This window comes from Solea solea, chromosome 7 (genome assembly GCF_958295425.1).
Source record: "Solea solea chromosome 7, fSolSol10.1, whole genome shotgun sequence".
NCBI lineage: Eukaryota > Metazoa > Chordata > Actinopteri > Pleuronectiformes > Soleidae > Solea > Solea solea.
In genome coordinates, this window is record NC_081140.1 from 19,167,937 (window position 1) to 19,194,810 (window position 26,874).

At 43.4% G+C, this 26,874-nt stretch overlaps 1 protein-coding gene across 2 annotated transcripts; it reads left to right on the forward strand.

The window, feature by feature from the left end:
- On the forward strand, positions 1-25,996 carry LOC131462797 (fibroblast growth factor 12-like). Of its 2 annotated transcripts, none has more exons than XM_058634325.1 (5): positions 1-386; positions 19,538-19,648; positions 19,887-19,990; positions 23,184-23,382; positions 25,703-25,995. In XM_058634325.1, the coding sequence occupies exons 1-5, from the start codon at positions 359-361 to the stop codon at positions 25,852-25,854; spliced, it is 594 nt and encodes a 197-aa protein (XP_058490308.1). In that variant the 5' UTR covers positions 1-358; the 3' UTR covers positions 25,855-25,995. The 2 variants fall into 2 exon arrangements, with proteins under 2 accessions (XP_058490308.1, XP_058490306.1); XM_058634323.1 differs by lacking the exon at positions 1-386 and adding an exon at positions 10,479-10,664 and having other exon boundaries at positions 25,703-25,996.
- The last annotated feature ends 878 nt before the right edge of the window (positions 25,997-26,874 follow it).

Consider the following 26,874-nt stretch of genomic DNA (forward strand, 5'->3'; position numbering starts at 1 on the left):
AGTAGCAGCAGCAGCAGCAGCAGCAGCATCAGAGGCGAGGCTGAGGACTCCAGAGAAGACACACACGCGCACACTCATTGCGGCTTGTTGCTGTTCTTTAACGGGTCGCTTCTTCCCGGTTCCTCCCCTTCCTCCTTCACCTCCTCCTCCTCCTCCCTCCTCCTCTGCTCTCCCGCCGGTATCGATCCGTCAGCGGCTGATCACCGATCACATTCACTCCGAGTCGACGCCTGGTGACAGCACACTCAGAAAAGGAAAGGAAAGGAAGGAAAGGAGTCAAGTGGATTTGTGACGGGAGGGGGGGCCGAGAAGACCACCTCACCTCACCGAGCCGAACCGAACCGAACCGAAGCGGGAGATGGAGGGCAAAGAGAAGGCACCGGCAGGTAAGAGAGAGGGAGCGAGTGTGGGATGACAGTGATGGAGGGATGGATGGAAGTTTTCTGGTACTGTATGGGAGGATGAATGAGAGGAAGTTGGATGGAGGAGGTGAGGAGAGGCTGATGGGACGGAGGGAGGGAGGAGTGATGCATGTTGGGTAGAAGTGTACTGCGGTATCCTGCCGCTGCTGCTGCCTACATCCTGGACGCAGCTGCACTGGAGCTTTTAGGTGTGGTTATTATGGGATGGGGTGCAGTGTGTGTGTGCGTGCGTGGGGGTATTTAACCATATGACTAAAATGCTGAGAGCAGCCTGATGCAGCAAAACACAGAGAGAGAGAGAGAGACAGGTGGGCTGAGAGGGAGACAGGGACAAAGGCAGGTGGGGGAACAGACAGGGTGCTGCAGGTGTTGCGGGTGAACATAAAACAAGGAGGTGAGACTAGTTTTGGATGGGGGAGACAGAAAGAAAGATAGGAAAGTTTGATTGAGATGAAGACACAAAGACAGACAGGAAGACAGGAGGGTGAGACAGAGGAAGCTACAGAAACAGGTGGTATGAGACAGACAGACAGGAGTGCTGTTAGAGAGACCGGTACAAAGACAGCTGTCCCTCTGCTCCACACAGGCAGAGAGACAGCTGGACATTTTGAAGACAGACAACGGGACACAGAGAAACACAGTCATGAATGTCAGGGAGACAGTTATAAGGCATAGGGGTGCTGCGGGTGAAAACGTAAACATAAAACAAGGAGGTGAGCGAGACAACGGGACAGAAAGAAAAGACGGGAAAGTTTGATGGCGATGAAGACACAAAGACAGACAGGAAGACAGGAGGGTGAGACAGAGGAAGCTACAGAAACAGGTGGGATGAGACAGACAGACAGACAGGAGTGCTGTTAGAGAGACCGGTACAAAGACAGGTTGTGGGGAGCAGAGAGGGACAGCTGGACATTTTGAAGATAGACAATAGGACACAGAGAGAGAGAGAGAGAGAGAGAGAGAGGACTAGACAGTCAAGAATGTCAGGGAGACAGATATGAGACAGGGGCAGACAGACAGGTCTGAGAGATGTCCAAACAGCAGGACATAAGACCTGTGATGGACAGATAGGTGTGTGTGTGTGTGTGTGTGTGTGTCTGGGTGTGTCCTCAGTAGCTCGCAACATCACATGACTCTGTTTACTCTGCCATGGTGGCAGGAAAATGAAGAGTTCACTGCGCACTTCACGTCTATGGAGTTCAGGCAACATAACAGAACATTACAGACTGAATATAACACTTAGAATGTTCTTCACCAGTATGGAAACACTCAGAGTGGACATTATTCTAGTCTAGACCTGCACTATGTTTACATCTTCGGCTTTCTGATGAAGCCATTCCCTCGTCCTACTCCAAGGAATGGTTGCATTAAAAGTATTAAAATAAACAAGATATTAAAGTTAGTAAGCACTGGATTCCTCTGGGCTTATTTTCTGGTAGAGATCCACTCCCACTGCCTATTGGCATCTTTGGTGATCACATAAAATTATCTTCCTTTTGCTTGTCCCCACCTGTTCTGGTGATGCATTGTGGGAGCTGTAGTTCTGATCTCAGTTCTGTCTGTGGTCTCAGGTTTGGTGCCGTTCTGTCTCGATCCTGTTCACTTTCACACAGAGGTCAAAGGTCAAGCAAAACAAAAACAGCATATCCAAATGTCTGCTGCATTCATATAGTTTCACATGCCATCAAACAAACTCTGATTGGAAGCATGATTTTTATTTAAAAACTGTGGGCTTGTGTTTTAGTGTGGACAAATAGTAATTGAGACTTTTAATTTGAAAAATGTAGGCTTGTGTTTTAGTGTGGACGAACAGTAACAGAGACTTTTAATTTAATGACTGTGGGCTTGTGTTTTAGTGTGGACGAACAGTAATTGAGATTTTTAATTTTAAAACTGTGGGCTTGTGTTTTAGTGTGGACGAACAGTAACTGAGACTTTTAATTTAATGACTGTGGGCTTGTGTTTTAGTGTGGACGAACAGTAACTGAGATTTTTAATTTGAAAACTGTGGGCTTGTGTTAGAGTGTGGACGAACAGTAATTGAGATTTTTAATTTGAAAACTGTGGGCTTGTGTTTATTGTGGACGAACAGTAATTGAGACTTTTAATTTGAAAACTGTGGGCTTGTGTTTTAGTGTCTTTCCTCTCTGTCAGTAAATGCAGCAACACAAATGCTAAAATGTCATTTTAGTCCCCCCCCATGATGTTGTGTCCAATTCATTTTCATGAGCAGTCCTTTACAAAAGAGATTCCGTCACTGACATACTGACCAATCAAGTAACTTCATTACTCAGTCAGTGACAGTGACACAGCTGTCAATCACCTTGGCTGAGTGTGTCTGACATGGGGTGTGGCCTAAATCTCTGTGTGTGGTCGTGTTTGTTTATAATTCATTGTGTTTTATTGATTCTGGGATCAGATCCATATAATTCAGGACTGAAGTGACCTGCTGCCCAGAAAAGAGTAACCTGAGACAGTCACTCACACACACTCACACACATACCCCTGAGGGAAGGTGTGTATTTCCTGTCGATTTGTGTTTGTTTGTACTCATCAGTTGAGAAACACTAAAACACTGTCTGTCTGATCCAGGTATCAGTCAGCTCCGGTTGCAGTTTTCCTCTATCATGCCATGGCTTTTTCTTTTAAAGGGAAGGTTCAGGTTTTTTGAATGCATTTGTATGAGGCCAGTCAGAGTTGGTTTGTTATCAGCTGAACTTGTTTCTGTACGTCTGTCCATCCTGGGAGAGGGATCCCTCCTCTGTGGCTCTCCCATTTTTTACCCTGAGTTTCTCTTCACTCAATGTGAGGGTCTAAGGTGTCACTGGCTGTATAGACTGTAAAGACTTTTGAGGCAAATTGTGTTTGTGAAGTTGGGCTATAAAAATACAATTCACTTGACTTGACTACTGCCATCATCTGGAGCCAGAAAACTACTCGCTCTCTCTTGCACCAAATTTGACACAAAACTTAAATTTCTTATGGGAAAACTCCCTCTTTTTACACCAAGTGAAAGCAGTGAACTTATTTATGAGATAACATCAACTTACGTATTCTGTGTAGTTGTTATTAGGTGTTTTTTGTGTGTGTCCCTACTGGTAACCATGCTTTCATTGAGGGTGAGCCTCCATGTCTCAGGCCAGTTCTAGGGGTAGCGTTGGCTTAGTGGTACATAGTGGTAATCTTTCACCCAGAAGGTTAAGGTTTCAATCCCTAAGCTCTACTAGTCCGCATGCTGATTCGTCCCTGGTGAAGACACTTAACCCTAAGATGTTCCCAACAGCTGTGTCGGCAGTGATAAATGAGTATGACAAATGTGTGATATAAAAAGCGCTGCACGTACTGTTGATGTGCTGTACACGTGTGTGTGTGTGTGTGTGTGTGAGTAAGTTAGTGCTAACTGTTAGAAATACAGGACAACGTGGAGAGGAAGCTCTCAGTAAACAGAGCTGACTCGGCATTGGTCTGATCTGTAAGTGCAAGGAAAACAGACTCTTAGTTGTTTTAATTATGCCCCCCCCCACACACACACACACACACACACACACACACTGGCCTGCTCATGCTGAGCTCAGCATCTCCTTCTGTTTATGTTCATCCTCAGCACAGTGGAGGAGGGGTCAGTGCATGTGCTGAAGCTCATATATTTGTTTTCTAACATATTTTTGTGGCTCCTCCCCCTCCTGTGTGGATGATGATGTCAGCAAACCACAGAAATCACATGACATCATGACATCATCTTTAGGTCCTTGTATGGAGCAGAAACAAATTGAATTGTCCTTGTTACATTGATAACTGATAGTCTTGTCTCTGGTGTGAGTGTGTTGTGATGTTACCCCTGAGGAAATATTAATCAGATTTTATTTGACTCTCTAAATTTTAATGACCAAAGAAATGAATGAGATCGTAAATCATCATTCAGATTAGGTGTATTTCTAACTTTAAGAGCTGATCAGTGTAACTATGTAAAATTGATCATTTTCTACATGGACTTTGCATAACTCAGCTATCTATTCTGGTTTCTCATTACCAGAATGAGGGTATATTGTGTAATGCCAACAGGGGTGAGGTGTTTGCATGAGTCACAGTGTTACCAGAATACTTCCATGCCCCAATCAATAACTGGGGTATTGTGTGATTGTAAACGTGGTCAGTTAGAGTGAGTCTGCTGGGTGCTCACAGCTCAGTCTGTGCTGATGCTTATTTCCACTATACAGTTATAACACAACTCGGCTTAGCGCGACTCTGATTATTATTATTTTTTGATTTTCTTTTAGCGATAGTACTTTTTTAGTACCTGTTCTGTTGAGGTTCCAAGCGATCTGAGCAAATACTAAAATATGATGAAAATATGATGAACAGACTGCTGGCCACTGACTGGTCAGAGAGTGTCGTCACTAGAAGAGTCATGAGCACGACGTCCGACACAAGAATCAAACCGCACAATGCCGAACTGTAGATCAGTTTAAAGACTTAAAAATCCTTAAAACATGCATTAATCTCCAACATTTAGCAAGGAAATTCTAAAATTTCAGTATTTAACAGAGGAGTCTGGTGTATTTAGTGACAGCACTGCTAAAAGCCAGCCATCGTGAGCCGCCTCACAACCCGTCCAGCCGTATTTTATTTCAGGGACTGTGTGAGACTGAGTCTGTGCTCCGGTCATGCAGAAGGTACTGAACTTACCTTTTTAATTAACTGATTCTAATGATTCAGTACACTGAAAGAACTGCTTTGCTTGGCAGTTTCATGCAGCCGTGCTACGACGACTCCTTCCATGTTGAGGAGGTAAAGATTTAGTGTGTTGGAACTTTGGTTCTGCTTAACTGAAGTGTGAATATGGGAATACAGAAGTAGAGCCTGAATAACAGAATCCTAATGTCTGTGTTTAAAGGACTGGTTTATATTCATGGACGTACCTGTGAATGACATTGATCAACTTACCCAGCAGGACAGTCTCTTTAAGGGTTTCCTTAAATACAGTTTGCCAACTGCCATGTACAGTGCAGACAGAGAAAGCACAACAGCAGAGGTGTTGATGCAATTGTCCAAATGGGATTACTGGCAGACTATATCTATTCATTCATTCATTAATCTTCTACTGCTTTATCCTCCACATGAGGGTCGCTGGTGCCAATCTCAGCCGACATAGGGCAAAAGGCAGTGTACACCCTGGACAGATCACCAGTCCATCCCAGGGACACAAAGAGACAAACAATCTCTCACTCACTCCCATGGTCAATCCAGAGTGTCCAATTTGCCTAATCCCCTGCATGTTTTTGGACTTTGGGAGGAAACTAGAGAACCCGGAGGAGACAACCTGTGCACACAAGGGGAGAACATGCAAACTCCATGCAAAAGAGGCCCGTGTTTCTTTTACTGCAAAGGCCAAAGTGCCAACCACTGCATCACCCGTGTGGCCCCAGACTGAATCTATTTGTATAATAATTAAGTCGTTTTCTCTTCCTGTCTGAGTTGAGCTCTTCTTCGTCGTGTCATGGACCATTTGTTTTGCCCAACCCATTGTTTTAGACCTGCCTCGATGCTGCACTATGAAAGCTTGTTGCAAAAGTTGACAGAATTGTACCGACTTGCAGTTGACTTCTGTCTCCACTGTGCCAGAATGGAATCACAGAATTGTACCTGAAGTCATTTCTAAGTAGAGTCATAATGACAATCACGCAGGTTGTTAAACCTTCTGCTGTTGATATAAAGTTTGGTCGTAGGATGAAAGCGATGATTCTTCAGCTTTGTCGTTACTTCACTGAGATGAAGAGGCAGCAGGTAACAGGATATGTGCCGCAGTGTTTTCATGTGGCCAATATCACTCAACCTGATAATCAATGCTAAAGTGTTAGCATGTAGCTAATGGACGCAGTGATGGACGATGATGGCTGAAAGGCTGTAATGCCTGTGTCGACATGGACGGTGTGGTCCTCTAAGAGCATCGCCATGGAGACAGAGTGGGGGGGCGAGAGACAGCTACAGGAAGAGGGGAGGAGAGCGAGCCGGCATAACCTTAAAGTGTATCGTCATGCGGGGAGAGAGAGAGAGAGAGAGAAAGAGAGAGAGAGCTTTCAGTTATTTATGAGGCTCTTACAGTCTCTCTCTCTCTCTCTCTCTCTCTCTCTCTCCCTCTCTCTCACACACACACAGTCTAATGTAATGCGGCTGCAGTAGAGGAACACGATGGACGCTTGTGCTGCATTAAAACTCCCATCAGCCCCTGCTCCTCATGAGGAAGCGTTTTTACTCCCTTTCAGAATAAAAGCCCCGCCCTGTTTGTGACATGCATGGACCCGGTGTGGCGGATGTTTATTTAACTGTTGAACACACGCGTATGTTGTACATGGATGTCGTTCACACACTCCGACACATCAGGGGACATTTGCAGTCCACTGGGTCCACTGCACACACCTGATGCAGTGTCTGCTCACACGTGTGTGTGTGTGTGTGTGTGTGTCTGTGGAAAAGTCAACTCAGACTCTTGGTGTTTGTTAGGACTTTGAATACAGCACAGATACAGATACTTAATCCTGTGTGTGTGTACAGCAGATACACAAATAATCATCTTTGATATTAAATGAATGATCTGATGAGCAGTGGTACAGGATGGATATGTTACGGTGGTTACCACTGGTGTGGGCCTTTGGTATCTTGATACTTATCAATAATTACCAAAGTAGAGATTGATTTGTTCTCTCCCTCTGTCACACCCTGCTGCCACTTCTGCCCCCTGCTGGTCAGACAGAGAACAGAAGCTCAGTGTCTGGGGTGTGTGAGTGAGTGAGTGAGTGAGAGAGTGCATTAAGGGCTCTCAGGTACTGAGCTCTTTGTATCACAACACTGAAATATTCATAATCACATTAAAACCATCAGAACCATCACTGCAGTCATAAAAGCTTGCAAAACAAACTTTCAACGATAAAGGCTTGATATGAAAGGGATATTTCAGGCTTTTTGGAGTATGGGGAGAACCAGCCTGAGATGGAGGCTCATTGGTATACAACAGCAGAGCAGGGGCAGGTGGGGACTGAACACAAGTTTTAGAGCTGCAGAAATCACATTTGAAGCTTTTTGTGAGCAACACAAAGTGGCTATAATTTTTTTTTTAAAAGTGTGTTGAACTGATTTAGACTCCACCCACATCCCTCCACCTTTATCTGACATTACTCTTAGGGCCTGTCCACACTTAAACGGGTGTAGGTGAATTGGCATAGTTTTTTATTATTAGTATTACTGCATGTTCTGGAGCCCTGGAACAGTATTTTTTGAAAAGTGGTCCCAGAATGGGAAAATCTGAAAATGCTGCCCTTGCGTTTTCATGCAGACAATGAAAGATAGCACCTCTCTCTTGTGCTGACATTACAATACAATATACATTATCTCAAGGCACTGTACATCGTGTACCCAACAGCTCACACAATGAGCAAACACTAGGCATCAGTGGAGAGACGTGCGGCCATCTGCCTTGACGGGTTGGGGTGAAAGGAAATAACGAGGGACAGAGGAGACATGGGGACAGGAAGGGGGAAGAGATTATTTGGCACTGTTGCCAACTACTGTCAATGGCAGGTGACTAAAGTCAGTCTGAAAAGATGCTACATATCTCTGTCCTCAGCGAGTTCAGACACGGGAGTGAAGAAAAATATGAAACTCATTTGTTAAATAAGGGGAGGAGAAAAACCTATTTTCACAGACACTATTTTTACTCACGGTCAGCTGCACTGAACAGCCACAGCTCGTTCTTGTCTGTGACTCTGTGTCTGTGTGGTAACCTTTTTTGAAAAGGTTAAATGTAGTTAAATATAGCTACAAAGTCACTAAGTTGACAACAACAGTTGTTCTGTTTTCCTTTCTTACCCTGGCTGGGTGAGACAACAACTTCTGCGTTTTGGTGTAGCAGCGTTACAGCGCCACTCACAGGGCTGGCATATGTACTACAGCGTTTTGAGTCATCTTGTGTGGATGGAGACGTTTCCTGAAACAATGCCGTGTTCAGAGGAAACTTTTCCAAAATGACAAAGAGAAGGATTGTTTATGTTTTCTTCCGTTTCCGTGTGGATGTGTCCTGACGTACTGTGGTGATTGATCAGCTGGGTGCACAGGGGATAGCAGGTGAACTTGTCTTCTTCAGTCCTCTGAACTTCTGTCAATCTCCCTCTCTCTCACTCTCTGATGATATAAATAGTCGTGTTCAGTTTCTTTTCACACTCTGAGAATAACTTGTCTCTCTTTACTGCAGGGTCACACACACACACACACACACACACACACACACACACACACACACACACACACACACACAGGCAGAGCAGATTCCACACTCAGACACAGAGTCTCTAAGACTTGAATAACTTTTTAAAATCCATTTTAGAGACAGTGTTTCAGTCTGTGTCTGACATTTTCCTCACTTTCAATCAGATTTCAAAGAGAATCATTGTTGTGATATTGTGTGAATATAAGGAGTTGGCTGATAGATAAACAGCAGGTGGCGCTGGTTAGGCCCTCTGTACCACTGCTGAAGAGATGACCTCATTAACACAGATATACTGTGAGTCACATGTCAGAAAGCCATGAACATAAGAAGCAGGAACAGGCATTACATTTATAATATAGTATTTATAATACAACTGAGAAAGGTTGTATATGATTTCACTGATTTAAGATAAATTCTCTCTACTCTAGTGGTTGCAGATCTGATGGGTTTTTCAAGTGGGTCTTGTTAGCTGCTTTTCTTATTGCGACCCACTGTGAACCCCTGCATTACCCAGACTACCTCTCACTCTGTGGAGTTTCTTGTTGCTTGCTTTCTTGAAGTGGAAGAATTCCTTCTGATAAAATTTGTGCTGATGTAGAATCATAATTTAAAGTCTATCAGATATGTTTGGTTGCAGCATTTAACGCTTTTCCCCCCTCCCTCATAAACACCACAGTGAAGATAGTAGAAAAGTGCAAACTAACTGTCACATGGAGGTGATCTGTAGGCAGTGTGTGTGTGTGTGTGTGTGTGTGTGAGTACTTGTACTTGTTACCTCTTTAGGGACTTTAACTATCATAAACACTGATTTTTGTCAGAACCAGGACCAAAATCTGGTCCCAATGAGGCAGAACCTCATTTATGATCTGGCTAGGATTTGAATTGTGGTTCAGTTCAATGCATGATAACTGTGTGGACCTGTGTGTATGTGTTACATGTTTTTATATCTTTGTGGGGACGTTTGGTCTGGTCCCCATGACGTTAAAGTGCTTTTCCAGGGTTAAGACCTGGTATTAGGGTTAGGATTATGTTAGTGTAAGGGTATACATTATTACCATGATGTGTCCTCACTGACATATAAAAACAAGTGTTGGTGTGTGTTTTGGGGAATCAAGCAAGCCCATCCAACATAAAGATTGATATAACACCCATGTTTATGTTTCCTCTCGGCTGGAGTAGAGTCATGTTCTGCTCCAGACTTCTCACTCACTCATCCTCTACCGCTTTATCCTAAACGTGTGAGTGAATGGCAAAAGTGTAGTGTAAAGCAGCTTTGAGTGGACATCAAAATAGAAAAGTGCTGATAAATACAGACCATTTACCCTTTTTGGACTGTGGGAGGAAACTGGAGAACCCGGAGAAAACCCACGCACACATGGGGAGAACACGCAATGCCATGTAGAAAGGCCCTTGTTCCGACCGGGTCTTCTTGCTGCAAAGGCAAGAGCACTAACCTCATATGACGTCTGTACGATATCATTTATTCGCAATGTTTATTCATCAAACAAGAGAAAATGTTTTTGAGATATTAACTTTCTCTTCTTTTTTTTTGCATGTGCAAAATGAAAAAACATCTCGCTCTATTCACGTTTCTCTGATCTGTGGTCAGTCTTTGTTCTAAAACAAATAATCACACACTGCCCACTAGTGTCGACAGGCAGACTGCATTCTGACACCTGAGCGACTATGAGGACAGAGACATCTCCCTGTATTATTGGAGGAGCAGCTGTGACATGTCACATGACATCGAGTCCTTCAATCCTCCTGTGACTTCTCTGCTCACTCTCATGAGCTTCTTCACGGTGGACGCCGCTCTGATCCCGCCCCCCCCCCCAACCCCCCACACTGAGCCGTGACCATGACGCGTTACTGCAGCCTGTTCCGTCGCTTGTTGTTCGGGCAAAGTAAAGAAGAGGACGCAGACGAGGAGGAGGGTGGCGGCGCTCACAGGGAGAGCCGCCACCACCACCACCACCACCACGGTGAGTCTGTCACATGACTGATCACCTGCGATCAGTGGATTCAATCATCAGTAACAGAGAGTAAACGAAGATCATTCGTCTCACCTGCAACATCTCTGACCACAGATACAAAAACAAATATTAGCAGCAATGAAGATAATAAAATGATATAGTGAGTACTTTCTCAGCAGGTCATCTGTATGAAGTTTACATGAAAGTGTAAAGTTAAACGCTGTCTCTGAGCTGAGCTTTAAATGTAAACGTGTGAAGATGTAAATAAACCTGAGAGGTGAAGACAGACCCTGATTTACCCACACACACACACACACACCCTTACACATTATGAACAGATTATAATTGCACTAGTGTCTCAGTGTCTGACACGTTCTTCAGCTCACAGCCAAGTCTCTCACTTCACATGACATCTCTGTAAAAACACAAACACATAAACACAGCTTCGTCTTGAAAATGTCCATGTACGACCTGTACTCATACATAGTAGTAATAGAAATACTAGTAGTAGTAGTAGTAGTAGTAGTAATAGTAGTAGTAGTAATAGGCCAGCCCGTGGAGAAGTGGAAAGGGAACTTGGCTTGTAACCGGAGGGTTGCCTGGTTCGAGTCCCCACCAGGCTGCTCAGTGGCTGCCCGCTGCTCCTAATTCTAGGAAGGTTTCTAGTAGAGGATGGATTAAATGCAGAGAAGGAATTCCCCTCTGCGGGACTGATGAAGGAATCATTTATATATTTATAATAGTAGTACATAAAGATGTTTTCATGGTATACAGGTAATTGTACACTGTTGAATATGTTGTTTATTGTTTATCATTTTCCAGCAAGACAAGAATATTTTAGATCCATGACATGTGGCAGAAACATAACACTGTGTGTGTGTGTGTGTGTGTGTCCTTGACAGTGACGTGTATTTACAGTGTCATGTATTTCTGCCTGAGCAGCTGTGGACATCCTCAGTCTTTTAGCATGTCATATATGCACAGCTCAAGTGTGGTTTCATTTCACTGGTTGACACACTTTCCATAAAAACATACTGAATATGAGCCTCCGTCTGACCTCATATGTATAAGTGATATTCTGTACATCATATATGGCTCGTACTGAAGTTATAAATCTTTTATACAGAGTATTTTAAGCCGGTTCATACTCTCTTTCTTTTTTTTAATTAAGCATTTGTGGATTTTCAAAGTAAGTAGTCATTTGATTTGTAGGCCACTCATGTTTTTTACCGTCCACTCTAGATCACATCTGAACGTAGACTCTCTGTCTCCCTCTGTTGATCACACTCAGCATCTTTCTTATTATTTTACCAACAAAGGAGAGGAAACACAACCATATATGTGTGTGTGTGTGTGTGGGGGGGGGGGGGTCTTTTCTGTTATAAGCAGATGTTATATAGTCAAAATGTGTAGGCTGGAAAAAATTACTCGATTAATCATCAACTTTCCATTATTTAAACCAGTTTTTCAGATTTTTCAGCTTCTTAAATGTGATGTTCTTTGCTCCATATAACAAAGAAATCATTAAAACTGAATTATTTTGGTTTGTGGACGAAAACATTTGAGATCATCATCATATCCAGGTTTGAGAAGCACTGATCAACAGTTTTCAACATTTTTTCCAAGTACATTAAACTGTCAAATGACAGTTTAATGTGTGTTTCCTCCCACAAGAAACACACAGAGGTTAATCAGACTCTCTAAACTGACCGTACGTGTGAATGTGAGAGTGAATGGTCGCTTGACTGCTGACCTGTCAGCTGGGATTGGCTCTCGCTGCCCTCATATAGAGGATGAAGCGGTGAATGAGGCAGAACCTCATTTCTGAGTTACTGGTTGAGCTCAGGACCCGGGTTTGCGACCCGGTCGGAACAAGGGTCTCTCTATATATGTGGCCCTGTGATGAACGGGCACACTGTCCAGGCTGTACCCCGCCTTTCGCTCTATGTCAAGCTGAGATTGGCACCAGAGAGGATAAAGCGGTAGAAGATGAGTGAGTGAGTGAGTGAGTGGTTGACCTAAGGGTCTTAAGTAGAATAGCTGCAGGAGCCTGCGTGTGTGTGTGTGTGTATGACTTAAATGTTTGATGTTGAAGCTCTTATTCACATTTAAAATTCATGATTCTGTAAAACAGAGAGCAGCTTAAAAGCTGCCCCCCCACACACATACACTCTCTTTTTTATTGTAATGAATTTTTTATTTCTTATACACATTGTTACACACATGACATAGTACATTTCATGAATGAAACAAATCTAAACTATTTAATCTAGTGTCTTTATGTAAAATGATTTGTGTGTAATGCAGTAGGAACAAATATGTTTATACTCCTTTTCAAACATCTGTCTGTCTGTCTGTCTGTCTGTCTTTAGTATTAGTTTTAGTAACCGGCCCTAAGTTTAACCCTATTAGTAGTACTAATAGTAATAGTCCTGTTGGTCATCATAGCATTTTGTTTTAGTATCATCAGCAGCTGTCTGTGAGCTGCAGTTACCCTGATGTCCAGTAGGTGGCAGTGTGGCTCCTGTTTTATTTTGTTTTTGTTTTTTGTCCCAGTGCCAATTCAAAACTTTGTTGATCTCAGTGACAGGAACAACGATAAACAGCAGGATGAAGATGTCAGTGAATCAGCTTCAGCCGCTGAATGATTGGAGTAGAACTGAAGTGTCAGTGGCACACACACAAACACACACACACACACACACACACACACACACACACACAAACACAATGCATTCTCTAGCCTCTTACCCTAATCCTTAACCAAAACAACTAAATGCCTAACTCTTAACACGTAACCCAACCCTTATTTTAACCCTCAAAACTCCCCTTTAACGTGTGAGCATCAGCCAGAATGTCTCAATTTTCCCAAAATGTCCTAATTTCCTATGGATTACAATATTTTTTTTTTTGGTCGACACAAAGACATACTTACTGTACAAGTACACACACATACGTGTGTGTGTGTGTGTTGGATGTTTTGTGTGTTTGTGAGTCAGTGTTTTTATTTACGTCCCCCTCTCTCTTTCTCTCTCTCTCTTTCTCATCTGCCCACTCCATTTTAGGGGGTTTAGCTGCAGTGTGTGAATGCGTCAGTGTGTGTGTGTGTTTATAAGCTGAACACATCAGTCATCATCATGTGGTTTTCTGTGCTTCAACATTATATTTTCTGAGTTAAGATAAAATCATAATGTGAACTTGTAAATGTTTGAAACACAAAGGAGGAGGGGGACGGTGGGGTGATCATCTGCAGATTACACCGTGTTCATTGATGTTTGGTGCTGCAGTGACAGATTAATCTGCTCTTTTTTTTAATCAAAATCCCTCAGTTAAAATAAAAATATTGATTGTTTTGTTTCTCTTCACTGCAAACTCTCCCTCCTGAATGCAAGAAACAAAGACATCTACTTTTATATTTTATATCATTATATTAATATGTACAGTGTGTACTCAGTTCTGTGTTGTTGGTGTTTTTGTGCCTGTGACTTTCTGCTGCCCCCTGATGAGGCAGGCTGTCTATTGATTAGGAAACACACACACACACACACACACGCACGCACACACGCGCACACACACACACACACACACACACACACACACACACACACACACACACACACACACACACACACACACACACACACACACACACACACACACACACACACAGAGTCCCAGACTGAAGGACAGGAAATCCACTGAGGTGTCACCACAACTGATCCCACAGCTCATTAACACCCACTGTGTGTGTGTGAATGTGGTCATACAGGTATGTGAACGAGTTGATAATCGGATTAAAGTACATTTCTTTTTTCTTCTTTGAGTTTCGCATCTGACGTTTCTTTTTACGCATCTCAATTTAACTTCTATTTACCAAATTGTCATTTTTGTGTTTTGTATTCACGTACAAAAGCCCTTTAGATTAAATGTTTGACCACTGTACAGCAACTGTCCTGTAAATAAGTGAGGACGAACACAAGAATGAAAACATAATAATATAGGTAGGTGGTAGAGTGCCGTGAGAGAAGAGAAAGTGTCATGCTTAACCCACCACCAGGGGGCAGATTCCTCTCTTTAAACCAGTGGACTTCACAGGCGTCACAGCCTCTAAATCTTTTTAGAATCTGATCGCGCTACACCACACGCATTTACACCTGGTATTAACACGTGTCTCTGGTGTCCTCATCAAGATCTGATTGCTATCCGATCACACCCTAACCATTCTTCTGCAAAGGGCTTCACTCTACAGACCCGGGATCAGTTTACTCAGGATTCTACAGAGGAGACTTGAGGCTGATGACCTCTGAGTCAGGTGGCGAGAACAGGATTCATCCCTCAAGAGCAGATCTCGTGGTCCCTTTTTTGTGACCTGCAGTCTCATTCAGAGACATATTCAGAGAGTCCTGTTTACTTTGTGAAACACGGGAAAGAAGTCGTCTTCCACGAGCTGAAAACAGTCAAAAGCAGAGAAAAGTGCACGGTGTTGTTGCTGCCTTCACTTGAGCTGTGCTCGGACACACGCGTTTCCACTCACGCAGCTGCTGTGGGTGAAGCAGAGATGCACTGAAGACTTGTTGCATTCACACTTCTGTTTAATACGGTCACAATGCGTCTCCAACCACCTCCTGAAGTGGTTTGGCAGATCGGATAACAATCCGTCCTTTTCTTACAAACGATCAGGCACTATGCAATTTCTCTCCGATCGCAGAAAGCACATTTTAATGCCAGAGGCCTGACAGGAACAATCAGGATCGACGGAGCATTCACCTGCTCTCACCTGTGCCGCCTCTCACAGACGACATCACCTTTAAACATGTGGACACAAGGCTGTGGAAGCGAAACCTGGAGCTGCGGTGTGTTCACGTGTGCCAGGATTATGCAGTGTCTGATGTAGGAGCATCATGAAACATGTGGCAGAATATTTTTAGGCGCTTCTTCTACACCTCCACCTCCTGTCTCTCTATCACTCTCTCTCTCCCCTCTCTGTGACTGGTGCTCTCTCTCTCGCTCTCTCTCTCTCTTTCTCTCTCACCACTCTGATTCTCTCTCAGCCTCTTGTCACATACAGCAGCTCTCAGGCAGCGAGGAAGAGGAGGAGGAGGAGGAGGCTCAGGCAGGAGTAAAGTGGAGCAGTTCTGTTGTCCGTTGGGTTTTTCCGCGCTTCGTGTCGTTTCCTCTGTTCTTCTGAAAGTTGTGGCAGTGAGTGAAGAGGCAGCGGTGTTCAGGTGATTTCATCACACCAACACAATGCAGCAGACCTTCTCCAGTCCATCGGCTCGTGAACGCGTCTCTGCTGCAACCATGTGTTTTCATCGAGGAGTCTGGAAACCAAACATTCTCATCTCGTTCCTTTTTCACTTTGTTAGCTCAAGCTGAGTTGTCTTCAAGAAAGTGGAGTCGACCAAACTTGCCATTCCTCTAGACACTCAACAGGACTTCTCCATCGACATCTCCATAGACGAAATTGACTGGTTGATTGTGGAGATCATGTTTAAACAAACGTCGTGAAGGCGAAACTTGAAGACGAGTCTTCTGGAAACAAGAGTTGCAAGATGGAAGAAGATAAACAAACAGATGAAAGTCAACATTGTCGCTGTCTCCTTATTCATCTCGGACCTTCAGCCTTTGAAGAAACTGGCATTTTTCGGCATTTTTCGTGAAAGGGTGAGCCAGAAAAGAGGGGTAGACACACGGGAAACAGCAGCCACCCAAGGCTTGCCTCAGACATTACAGCAACAACAATCTAGCGTCCTGAAGACGATGCTTTTGGAATTAAATGTCACCTATGTGGAAACTAAAGTGAACAGAATAAACTTTATTTGATGTTTTCACATTTGCATAACACAAAGGAGTTTTGAAAACATGATCTTTAAAATGTTTCTAATGACCAATCGACCATAAAGCTGAAGACAAATGTTTCCCACCGGACTCATCGGACTTTCCAACATGTCTCCTGTTTGGGATTAAAAAGGTCCTCAGATACTTTGTGCTCAGTGGCTCTGCTCCACCTCGGGGGAGATGGCGGCGGCCATCGCCAGCTCCCTGATCCGACAGAAGCGTCAGGCCCGCGAGTCAAACAGCGACAAGGTCGCCACCAACAAGAGACGCACGAGTCCCACCAAAGACCCGAGGTCTCTGTGTGAGAGACACATCTTCAGCGTCTTCAGCAAAGTTAGATTCTGCAGCGCAAAGAAAAAGCCTGTTCGCCGGAAACCAGGTGGGTTCTGGAGAAGGTTAAGAGTGAGACACACAGTAGCTCCAAACACATTCTTACGATATCAGAGGACGAAGCTGGTGTAGTTTATATTTGGTGAGGCTTTGATTAAAATAATTTTCCTGGATTGAAGTTTTAATGTTGTTGTTGAGCTTGTTGAGTTGGTGTTGCCGTGAGTGAATGAGTGAGTGAGTGAGTGAGTGAGATCATTGTGAACTTGCAAACAAGATATGTGTATGGTCAAATTGAGTACATTTATGTATATGTTAAATATTGATACTGCCTTGGAATGATTTCAGTTCGTAGAGCTTTAGCCACAACAGTGCTACTTGCATGATTGAACGGTAGAGCCTCAACCCATTTTGACCACATGTCCACATGACCATGACCATGACCGAACAATATTGCTGGACTTAGTTCACTGAAGTCCATCATAAGATGGTCAAAAGTTTCTCGGGTGGTAGGTGTCTTTCCTGGTGTATTTGTGGCACAGATTGAGTGATAAAAAATAATTTAGCATAGTTTGGGAAAGCCTTTAATGAGCCAGTGACGTAGGTAAATGTCCATTACAGTACTTAATTTGAACATCTGGACAATGTGATGTCCGATTGACAAGATAAACCAAATTTACAGTAACTAATATATTCTTCCCCCTCATGCAGGCGCAGAATGTGCATGCTGTCACTTGTCATCTGTTGTCAATGTGGTGTGAGTGTGCACAATTATTCTGCCCCCGAAACATTTAATCTGAGGCTGTGTCATTGTTGATCAAGATTCTTTGTTGCTGGCTGACCATCAGACGGATCAGTGGCGGGCCTATATATGTGTGTGTGTGTGTGTATGTGTCAGTGCCTCATACTTCAAAAAAAGCTGAATTACTCCTTTAAAGGATGAGTTGTCTTTAACACATCTCAGTGCAGGAAGCAGCATGTGATTGTGTGCTTTTCCTCAGACATGATCAAATTTCACAGCTTGTTGTCACACTCATTCACACACACACACACACACACACACTGGTCTCCATGAGTTCAGAGGAAATTGCATTGACTTACATTTGTTTCCTGGAGACCTTAACCATAACTTCTGGCCTAACCCTAACCCTGACCTCTACCTAACTTTAAAACATGTTCACCTTAACATGTAGCAATTTATCTTATGGAGACTTGTGGGATCACTTGTGGGATCACTTGACAGACAAACACGCAGATGTCCTGACACAATCCCTCCATCTCTGGTGATGAGATTGCCTCAAGGCTGTTTAAGGGGGGAGCAGATTCTTTCTCAGATCACTTGATTTACATACGGATAGATGTTATTGTGGAATTAATTTAATTCAATTCAATTCAATTCACAATTCTCAAGGCACTGTACATAGACAACATCAAGGAGAGCAGAGAACCCCAACAGTTCACACAATGAGCAAGCACTGGGCATCAGTGGAGAAAAAAAAAACTCCCTCTTAACAGGAAGAAATCTCGGCCAGAACCAGGCTCAGAGATGTGCAGTCATCTGCCTCGACCGGTTGGGGTGAAAGGAAAATGGGGGACAGCGGAGAGGTGGGGGAGAGAAAGGACAAGAGGGAGATGAGGTAGAGACAGAAGAGAGTGAGAGACCAGGAGCAGATACACAACAACTGTGTCAAGTTACAAGTTTATACAGTCAATGATATTAATCATCAATATCCACAAAATGAATGTTGCTTCTGCTGTTTCACGACGTGTTACAGAAAATGTGTCAGTTAGCGTTTTATTAAAGTTTACATTTTTGTGGAAACTTGAGAAGTTGTGTGTGGATGCCAGGCGTAACCATAGCAACAGGGATGAGTGCATGTTGAGTTTCAGGACGTTTCTCTGTCTCTCTCTCTCTCACTTTTTTGCTCTGTGTCTCACTCCCTCTCTCTCTCCGTCCCTCTCCTGTTTCTGTATTTAATGGCCCACATTGTCATCTGGAGCATTTCTCCATCTCCTCATCCCTTCTTCACGTCCTCGCTGTCTCAGTTTATTTCCATTAACAAAGATCCTCTGTGGAGCCAAGGGGAAAGATGAGTCACTCATGGGGAGGGGGGTTTGAAATAAAACAAACTGACGCCCAAATATCTTTGATTTGACAAGATGTGTCACTCGTCACCAGATATCCTGTGTGGTTCTCATGGTGCAGAGAATCTTACTTTACTGAATCTCCATAATCATGGAGGTCCTGGAATGATGATCACGATAGTGGAAATTCATGATGATAAACCTACTTGAGTGCATTTTATTGCAGTATGTGATCATATTGAATATTTCACCCACCTTAGTCCACTCACTCACTCACTCACTCCAAAGGACGTAGATTCTCTGCCTGTCATTTTCCGGCCAAATTCTGTGTAATCTTTCCAGGACAGCAGGTGACCTACGTACACGTGCACACATAAACACCTCGTGCTGTAACTTCAGAGTGGACTGACCGCAGAGATGTTGACCCACCTTCAGAACACGGCGGCGCTGAAGCAGAGCGATGTTTTGCTGTGAAGAGATGAAGCAGATGAAGTTGCTCGCACAGAAGTTAAAACCCTGAGCCTGAATAATAAATGTAAGTTTAGAGCAGTGATGGGTCCTGAACTGACTCTTGCTCTCTCTCTCTCTCTCCCTGTGTGTGTGTGTGTGTGTGTGTGTGCGTGCGTGCACAGAGCCGCAGTTGAAGGGCATCGTCACGCGTCTCTTCAGTGAGCAGGGTTTCTTCCTGCAGATGCAGCCTGATGGAGCCATCAGTGGAAACAAGGACGAGAACAGCGACTACAGTGAGTCTCCGCTGCTGGGACGTTTAAATGAGGAACTCACCTTTTAAAGAACCAACAGGAGACATCAGTGTTTAACTTATGTTGATAATGGTGTTACTTCAAGAGCTCAATATCTTCTCAGGTGGTACTTGGTATAAAAAGTTTGAGAACCACTGGTCTAAACATTGAAAACATGAATTTCTGTCTCTCTCTCTGTCTGTCTGTCTGTCTATCTGTCTGTCTGTTTCTTGTCGTCCAGCTCTGTTTAACCTGATCCCCGTGGGTCTGAGGGTCGTGGCGATGCAGGGCGTGAAGGCGGGACTTTACATGGCCATGAACGCAGAGGGATTCCTCTACACATCAGTAAGAACACAAAACAGCAGCTCAGTGTGTTGATGTCATTCTCAGGGTGATGATGTTGTCGTGGTGTTATGACATTGATGAGCGGTGTGATGAGGTGATAAATCAGCAGCATGATGATGACGTGATTAAAGTGCAACTAAAGTGAAAGCCAGTGAATATGTGTATCACAGGTCACTGTAAAGTATTGAAATGATATGAGTATCTACTCTACCTCTCTGGTCAAACACCAGCTACTGCATTCAAATGTTCTCATTGGCTATTTTAGACCTTGCTTACATCACTTGTCCCAGACTCCTCCCCCCTTTTTTAAATGCAGGAGTTAATGCTCTGTGGTTTTTCTCCACTATGTGAAGCCAGGTGTGAGCAGCACCTTGTTACTCTCCCTCCTCCTCCTCTTCCTCACCCAGGGCTCAGCCCACTTCTTTGGCATTTGAATATCGATGTCATGACACGATATCATGTTAACACAGTGAAGGGATAATTAGGCAGGGGACGTTTCTTGCTGTGGTTATCGTGTTAAAAAATAACCGTGATTCATTATATTACAGAGAATACGGAATAATACAGATGCAAGCAGTTGAAAATAGTTTTCTTTGTAACGTTCTGGACTCTGAGTCCGAGTCAGGATTCTGGAGTTGTGTAGACGTCCACAAGAAGAGAGCAGCAGGGCTGTTGAAAAGAACATTTGGTCAGGATTCTTCACGGTAGACTCCTCCAGCAGTTTTCCACAACTGTGTGGAGGCACTAGGGAAGACCCAGAACACTTTGGAAGGTGTTGTGTTTCCCACCTGGCCAGGGAACACCTGGGAACCCGACCTTGGAGAACAGGAAGAAAAAGGACGAGTGGATTGATGCCACGTTGTAAAAAAAGACTTGTGAATAATGAATGAATCCAGATTTGTCAGAGTTCTTCCTGTGTTTTAGTTTCAGACTCATATTACGACTCAAGTTTCTTATGAAAAAGAACCTCAACAACAACAACAAAGGATTTGTTTTCAGACTATGTTTGGACACAGCAATAATGATTAATAATAATCAAAAACAACTAAGAGGACAGATGTGGAGACGTAGAACCGCTGCTTCTCCTCACTGAGTCCATCCTGTATTATTCATGTCTGCTTCTTCCATCAAACTTTAAAAAGCTGTTCTTTCGTCACGTGAGCTCGGAGATGGAGTGATGAGGAGGTGATGGAGGAGAAGGAGGAGGATGAAGGAAGTGCTTTGTTTTCTGTGTGAGACATCAACATTCTTTGATGTTGAGTTGAACACAAACACGTTTGTCTGTCATCACTGACTCATTGACTTCATATCCCATGGGTCTCAGTGTCGTCACTGTGGTATTGCATTTTGTCAACGAGTCGGATCAATAAGGCAGTGATTTGTTTTTCTTTTCCTTTTTTCTGAACAATCAATAAGATCATGATTATTTACTGTTGATGAAGAATCTCACATGTGATGTGATGTATAACAGGGAGCCAGTGGAGTTGCTGGAGAACAGGTGTTATACGGTTTGTGCTCTCATCGGTTGTAACTAAGTGGCAACAGGTCACACGGGCAGCCGGCGTTGGAGGGACCGTCTTTTTAAACACAATTTACATTTGAAAATAAATCGTTAAGTAGTGCTACAAGGATAAGACAACACATAACATTGTTTGAAGAAGTGTAAAGAACCCCCCCCCCCCCCAAAAAAAAAAACGGTTAATGGAGCAAAGCACCAGTGTCAAAGTTCAGAGGAGGATTTGACCTTGTGTGTAACTTGTTTTCTGTTCTGCTCTGATTGACTCTGCTCCTCCTCGACCACCTGTTAAAACACACACAAACACCTGTTATATCTGGAGGGAAGTAACATGCTAAACTCTGACCAAGTTTAGAGGCTTTATTGGTTCAAAATGAGGAGTAACTGGCTGCTCAGGATGAGTTGTAGCAGAGAAGATGGTGGTTCCAGGCTGAGAGTCAGACGAGGCGCGGTGACCAAGGAGAGCCAGGCATCTAAGTAGAACAGGAGTGGAGTCTTGAGTGCGATGATGAACTGCAGGGTCTTCAGGATGTCCACGCCCCCACCGACACAGAGAAGACAAACACACACACACACACACACACGCAGGGAGGAGGGAGGAGAGCTCTACCTAACCATGGCACAATTAGGTTTCAGCATCTCTGTCTGAATGGAATCTTTCCCGGCTGCTTTGTCACTTTCCATTGCTTTGATTGCCGCTGTTACTTCAGCTTGAGTGGGTGGTCTGGAGTCTGTTCCGACAATCATCACCTCAGGCTCTAGTTGTGGAGGTTCATCGGGTTCTGGCAGCTGCTGCACTTCCTTAATTTGAACCCATCTCACAGCTCCCTCCTTCAATGATGATTCCCTGTTTATCTTCGAAGAACATAGTGTTGGTGTTATATTATATTACATATATATATATGAAGACTTTGATCATGTCTCTCTTGGCTGCAGCCTGTTCTGCTTCACTAACCGTATTCTAATTAAAAGCTCTTCTGCACATTCTTTCTGGACCTGCATGTCTTTGTAGGCAATATTCATGTTTTCCTACTTCTTTTCCACAACGTCTTGATCTTCTTGTTGTTGAAAGCCCTAAAGAAGTTCCTCTCTTTGGTCAGAGATGCTCATAATTTTTCAGTATCATGAACTTTACGTTGGCGCTTACTGACCGGTGTTTTCGCTTCAGCTTCAGCTTCACCTTTGCAATAGGAAGGCTCACTGCTCACTGCTGACATCTGCCCCATGGTGGACTTTAAAAATCCTATTGAGACCTCTGCCTTTTCCTGTTGACAGAACGACCCTCTCCATGATGGTGTATGGGAGATTATACCTATGTGGGAGATTACACAGCTGTTGATCATACAGCGCTTGACAACCATGACCACGTCACACTACTACATCCCAGTTTTACATTTACATTGTACAGTACATCATGTTGTGGGGATTTTGTAAAAAAAAAACAGCATCTTTGTCCTCTTCTGCAGTAATTGCAGGGGCATAGTGAAGCAAAAATGGTACGTTTGTTGTACTTTGAATTCAAAATGTGCCTTTGTCCGTCTGTCACTGATTCTCTCTCTATGAGGGATTGAATTGAAGTCTTGTACACTCCGTTCCAAGAAAAGACAGTAGAGCGTCAAGCTCTTGATTAGACAAATAAATCACTTCAGTTGATCCCCTCTGTTCTCTGTGTGTCAGGATGTGTTCACAGCAGAATGTAAGTTTAAGGAGTCAGTGTTCGAGAACTACTACGTCATCTACTCGTCAACGCTGTACCGGCAGCACGAGTCGGGCCGCGCCTGGTTCCTGGGCCTCAACAAGGAGGGCATCATCATGAAGGGAAACCGAGTGAAGAAGACCAAACCCTGCTCACACTTTGTCCCCAGACCCATCGAAGGTCAGACACACACACACACACACACACACACGCACGCACACATAACATAGCTTAGCACAAACGCTGTATTCAGAGGAATCATAATGAGACACAAAGCTTTAAACTTCAGTTCCAAAGAGGTGTACACTAATGAATCATGAATGTTGTTATTCGTCACATTTGTGTTTGGTTGTGTATGTTATTTTTATATTTTGTCATTTTAACCCTAAAGTGGTGAACAATGTTACTCATTTTTGAATCACATGACATCAAATCACATTTATTTGTGTCATACCAGACATGCATGATCTTGCCTCTGTGATGGACAGACGACCTCTCCAGGGTTTTAAAATATTAAAAGCACTCAACATAGCAAGTAGTTACATAATAACGTTTATGTAGTTATTTGTATTACAGAAGTTTTCTTATTAATTATAGTTTGATGTTTTATTTATGTTTATGTTAATGATATTTATATGTTGTTTCCTTTAAAAAAAAACTACTTTGTAGGATGATGATGATATGATTGATATAGCTCAACGTGACGAGTCTCTGCATTATGCTAGGTTTAGCATAAACACCAGTGACGAGGATCCAGCTGTTGTCCGTCCGTCACGTACAGACACATTTGGACGGGCTGCAGGGGGCGGAGCTCTGTCTCTGTCTGGTTTGTGTGTTTGATGTGGACGGGACAGTTTGGACAGTTTGGACAGGTGGACAGGGTGTGGAGAGTGAGGCGCTCAGGTGAAGGTCATCCTCGTCTCAGTGTGAGGTCGAGTTGAAGCTCTAATATCACAGATGGAGGAAACATGAAGCTCCATTTCAATTTTCTGCTGCTCTGTCTCCTCCCCCCCCCCACCTTCATTTAAAAATACCTTCATCCTCTTCCTCTCTGTGACTCATCCTTCACCTTGAATGTCTCCCCCGTCACCCCCTTTTTTACACACACCTGTACACAGCACGTATGTGCATACACACACAGGTATACTGTGTATATATACACATTTATTATACCACCTGTCATAAGAACATAAATATTTTAGAAATCAAACACTAAATATGTTATTGTTATTTATTTGGCAAATAAAAAACTGAATTCACCTTTATTTACCCAAATTTGAGCTTTTTACCACTAAAAAAGTTTTCTCTTCAGTAATGCAAGTAAATAACTATAATTCGATATATTTTAGCATTAAAAAAATAATTTAGGTTGAAGAGCTTCGACTCACTACCCTTACAGAAACATACAAAATTATTTTATAATAATTACCCAGTCTTGTATAAAGTACCTAAAAGTAATACTTAATAACATCTTACAAGAACATTACTTTGGTAGAAGTTGAATTCACTTTTTTATAATAAGTAAAAGTCTTAAAGTATATGACATTTACTGTACTTAAGTATATTTTCTGATATAAAATGTACTTAAGTTTTAGAAGTAAAAGTATTTTAAAAAGTAAGTTAGGATTGTGCCATGGTGGCTCCGTGCTGGGGGGGGGGGGGTTGTCTTTCAACTTGAAGGTTCTGGGTTCAATTCCTGCCTCTGCTAATACATGATTTTTTTTTTTACTGAAGCACAGTAACAAAGTATTTGCACTTTGTTAAATTACACACTCACACTGTAATTACAAATACTGTTAGTTTATAGCAGCTGTGGCTTGGGGTTGAGGATTTTTCGGAGGGCCATGGTGCCAGAAGTAACGTACTGAGGGACGTAGGTTGATAAGATGTCAACACGGCTGGCAATGAAAAGCCGGCACCGGCAACTATTCCCCAAGCTAGAAGTCCCGAAGTTTTCACTACAATAGAGGATTTTGAGAGAAATCTCAGAAAAGTGGAAGAAGAGACGGCTTCTAAGTATATCAAGTACAAGAAACAACACAATTGGGGGGAAAAGAGCACCGCGGGGTTTAGGGTTAGGCATGGAGATGAGGTGAGGTTAGGGCCGAGATGACCTGGTAAGGCCATATAACAAGTAAAAAAGAAATGTCATGGTAAAGGCTGTATTTCGTCGACGGCCATATTGTTCAGCTAAGTCCTTGGGTCTGCGTACTACGCCCCTCAGTACGCCACTTCTGGCACCACGGCCCTTTGAAAAATCCTCAACCGCTTAACAATTGTTAAGCACTGTATATATATATATATATATACAGTTCATAGTATTAAATGCTGATGGAAAGTATTGGAGTATTGCGCTGTATATCACAGTGTCGTTAGCATAAAGAGTGATATACTGCCTCTGCTGGTTCATAAACAACGACTTTGAATAGAGGACAAACACACGTATTGACAATGTTGTGTTTTCTCCCCTCTCCTCCTCCTCCTCCTCCGCCCTCTGCAGTCTGCATGTATAAGGAGCCGTCGCTGCACGAGCTTGAAGAGAAGCTGTTGAAATCATCACGGAGCCCGACGATGAACAGCGAGGAGCGTGCAGGGATCCTAGAGCAACAGAAGGAGCAACCGGAGGACTCCACAGAGCAGGACGGGTCATAGCCTGCAGCGCCCCCCACAGGAGGAGAAGGCGGAGGCGAACTCCCATTTTAACACTCCCTCGGTTCAGCAACAACAACAACGACGACAACAACCACACCAACGACAACAACGCCACAGCGACGATGGCACCGGCGACGACAAAGAAAACAAAGAAAAAAAAAAGAAGCTAAAAAAAAAAAAAAGTCATAGGAAAAAAAAATCTTCTTGCTCATAAAAATATTTTAAATCTAAGGGGGCGAGGGGGGGCTGAGGGAAGGGGCGGGGCTTCTTTGAGAAATCAGGACATTGATTATGATGATGATTTACATTTTATGCAAAAATCCCTGCTGAAACCGCAGCGGGAAGCTAGCACACCTACTCTTCATCGCCACTGTAATCATCACCACGGCCGCCATTGTCATTTCCTTCACGCTGACAGCAAAATGTTTGAGTGGAGCAAGCGCTCGGAACTCCAAAGCTTTAAGCCATGTAGAAAATTCACTTCATGTCATTCGATGAATGCAACAACGCTCGCACTTTTGACACGTCACGCTTCTTCTTCTTCTTCTTCTTCATGTTGTTCTGTCCAATTAGAAAAGAAAGTTTCAGCTGATTTGTCTTATTTGATTTTTGTTGTAAACGTTCTGTTGCAGACACTACTGTTAAAAAAGAGTTAGAGGGGGAACTTGCACATGAGAGACAGCCTCGTCCCGGTGTGACCACTGACAGTCGCACTCCTGGTGATCGTTTCAGTGATCCTGTTTTTACATCGGTTTCATTCCGTCCTTGCAGCAGAAACATCGGGTTTAAAAAACAGTACATTAGTACAAACTAATTTATGAGGCTCAAGTTTCTGCCAAACGCGTTCTTGAACATACGCACAGGGAGAGTTTTCAGTCCGTTCTTCTACGATCGCAGCGTGGCCAAGATGGCGCCAGTGCATCAGTAGAGATGAACTTGAAACTGACTAAGCAGGAAAATAATGTAAAAACTGAGGGTTTCTAAAATGAACAGCAGGACAGTGAGGTACATACAAATGAA

What these genes read in the sequence shown, in the direction of transcription:
- LOC131462797 (XM_058634323.1), top strand. Translation starts at nt 10,541, where the DNA reads ATGACGCGTTACTGCAGCCTGTTCCGTCGCTTGTTGTTCGGGCAAAGT. An exon ending in AGGGATTCCTCTACACATCA is followed by an intron (nt 19,991 to 23,183) that starts GTAAGAACACAA and finishes TCTGTGTGTCAG; the next exon opens with GATGTGTTCACAGCAGAATG. An exon ending in TGTCCCCAGACCCATCGAAG is followed by an intron (nt 23,383 to 25,702) that starts GTCAGACACACA and finishes CGCCCTCTGCAG; the next exon opens with TCTGCATGTATAAGGAGCCG.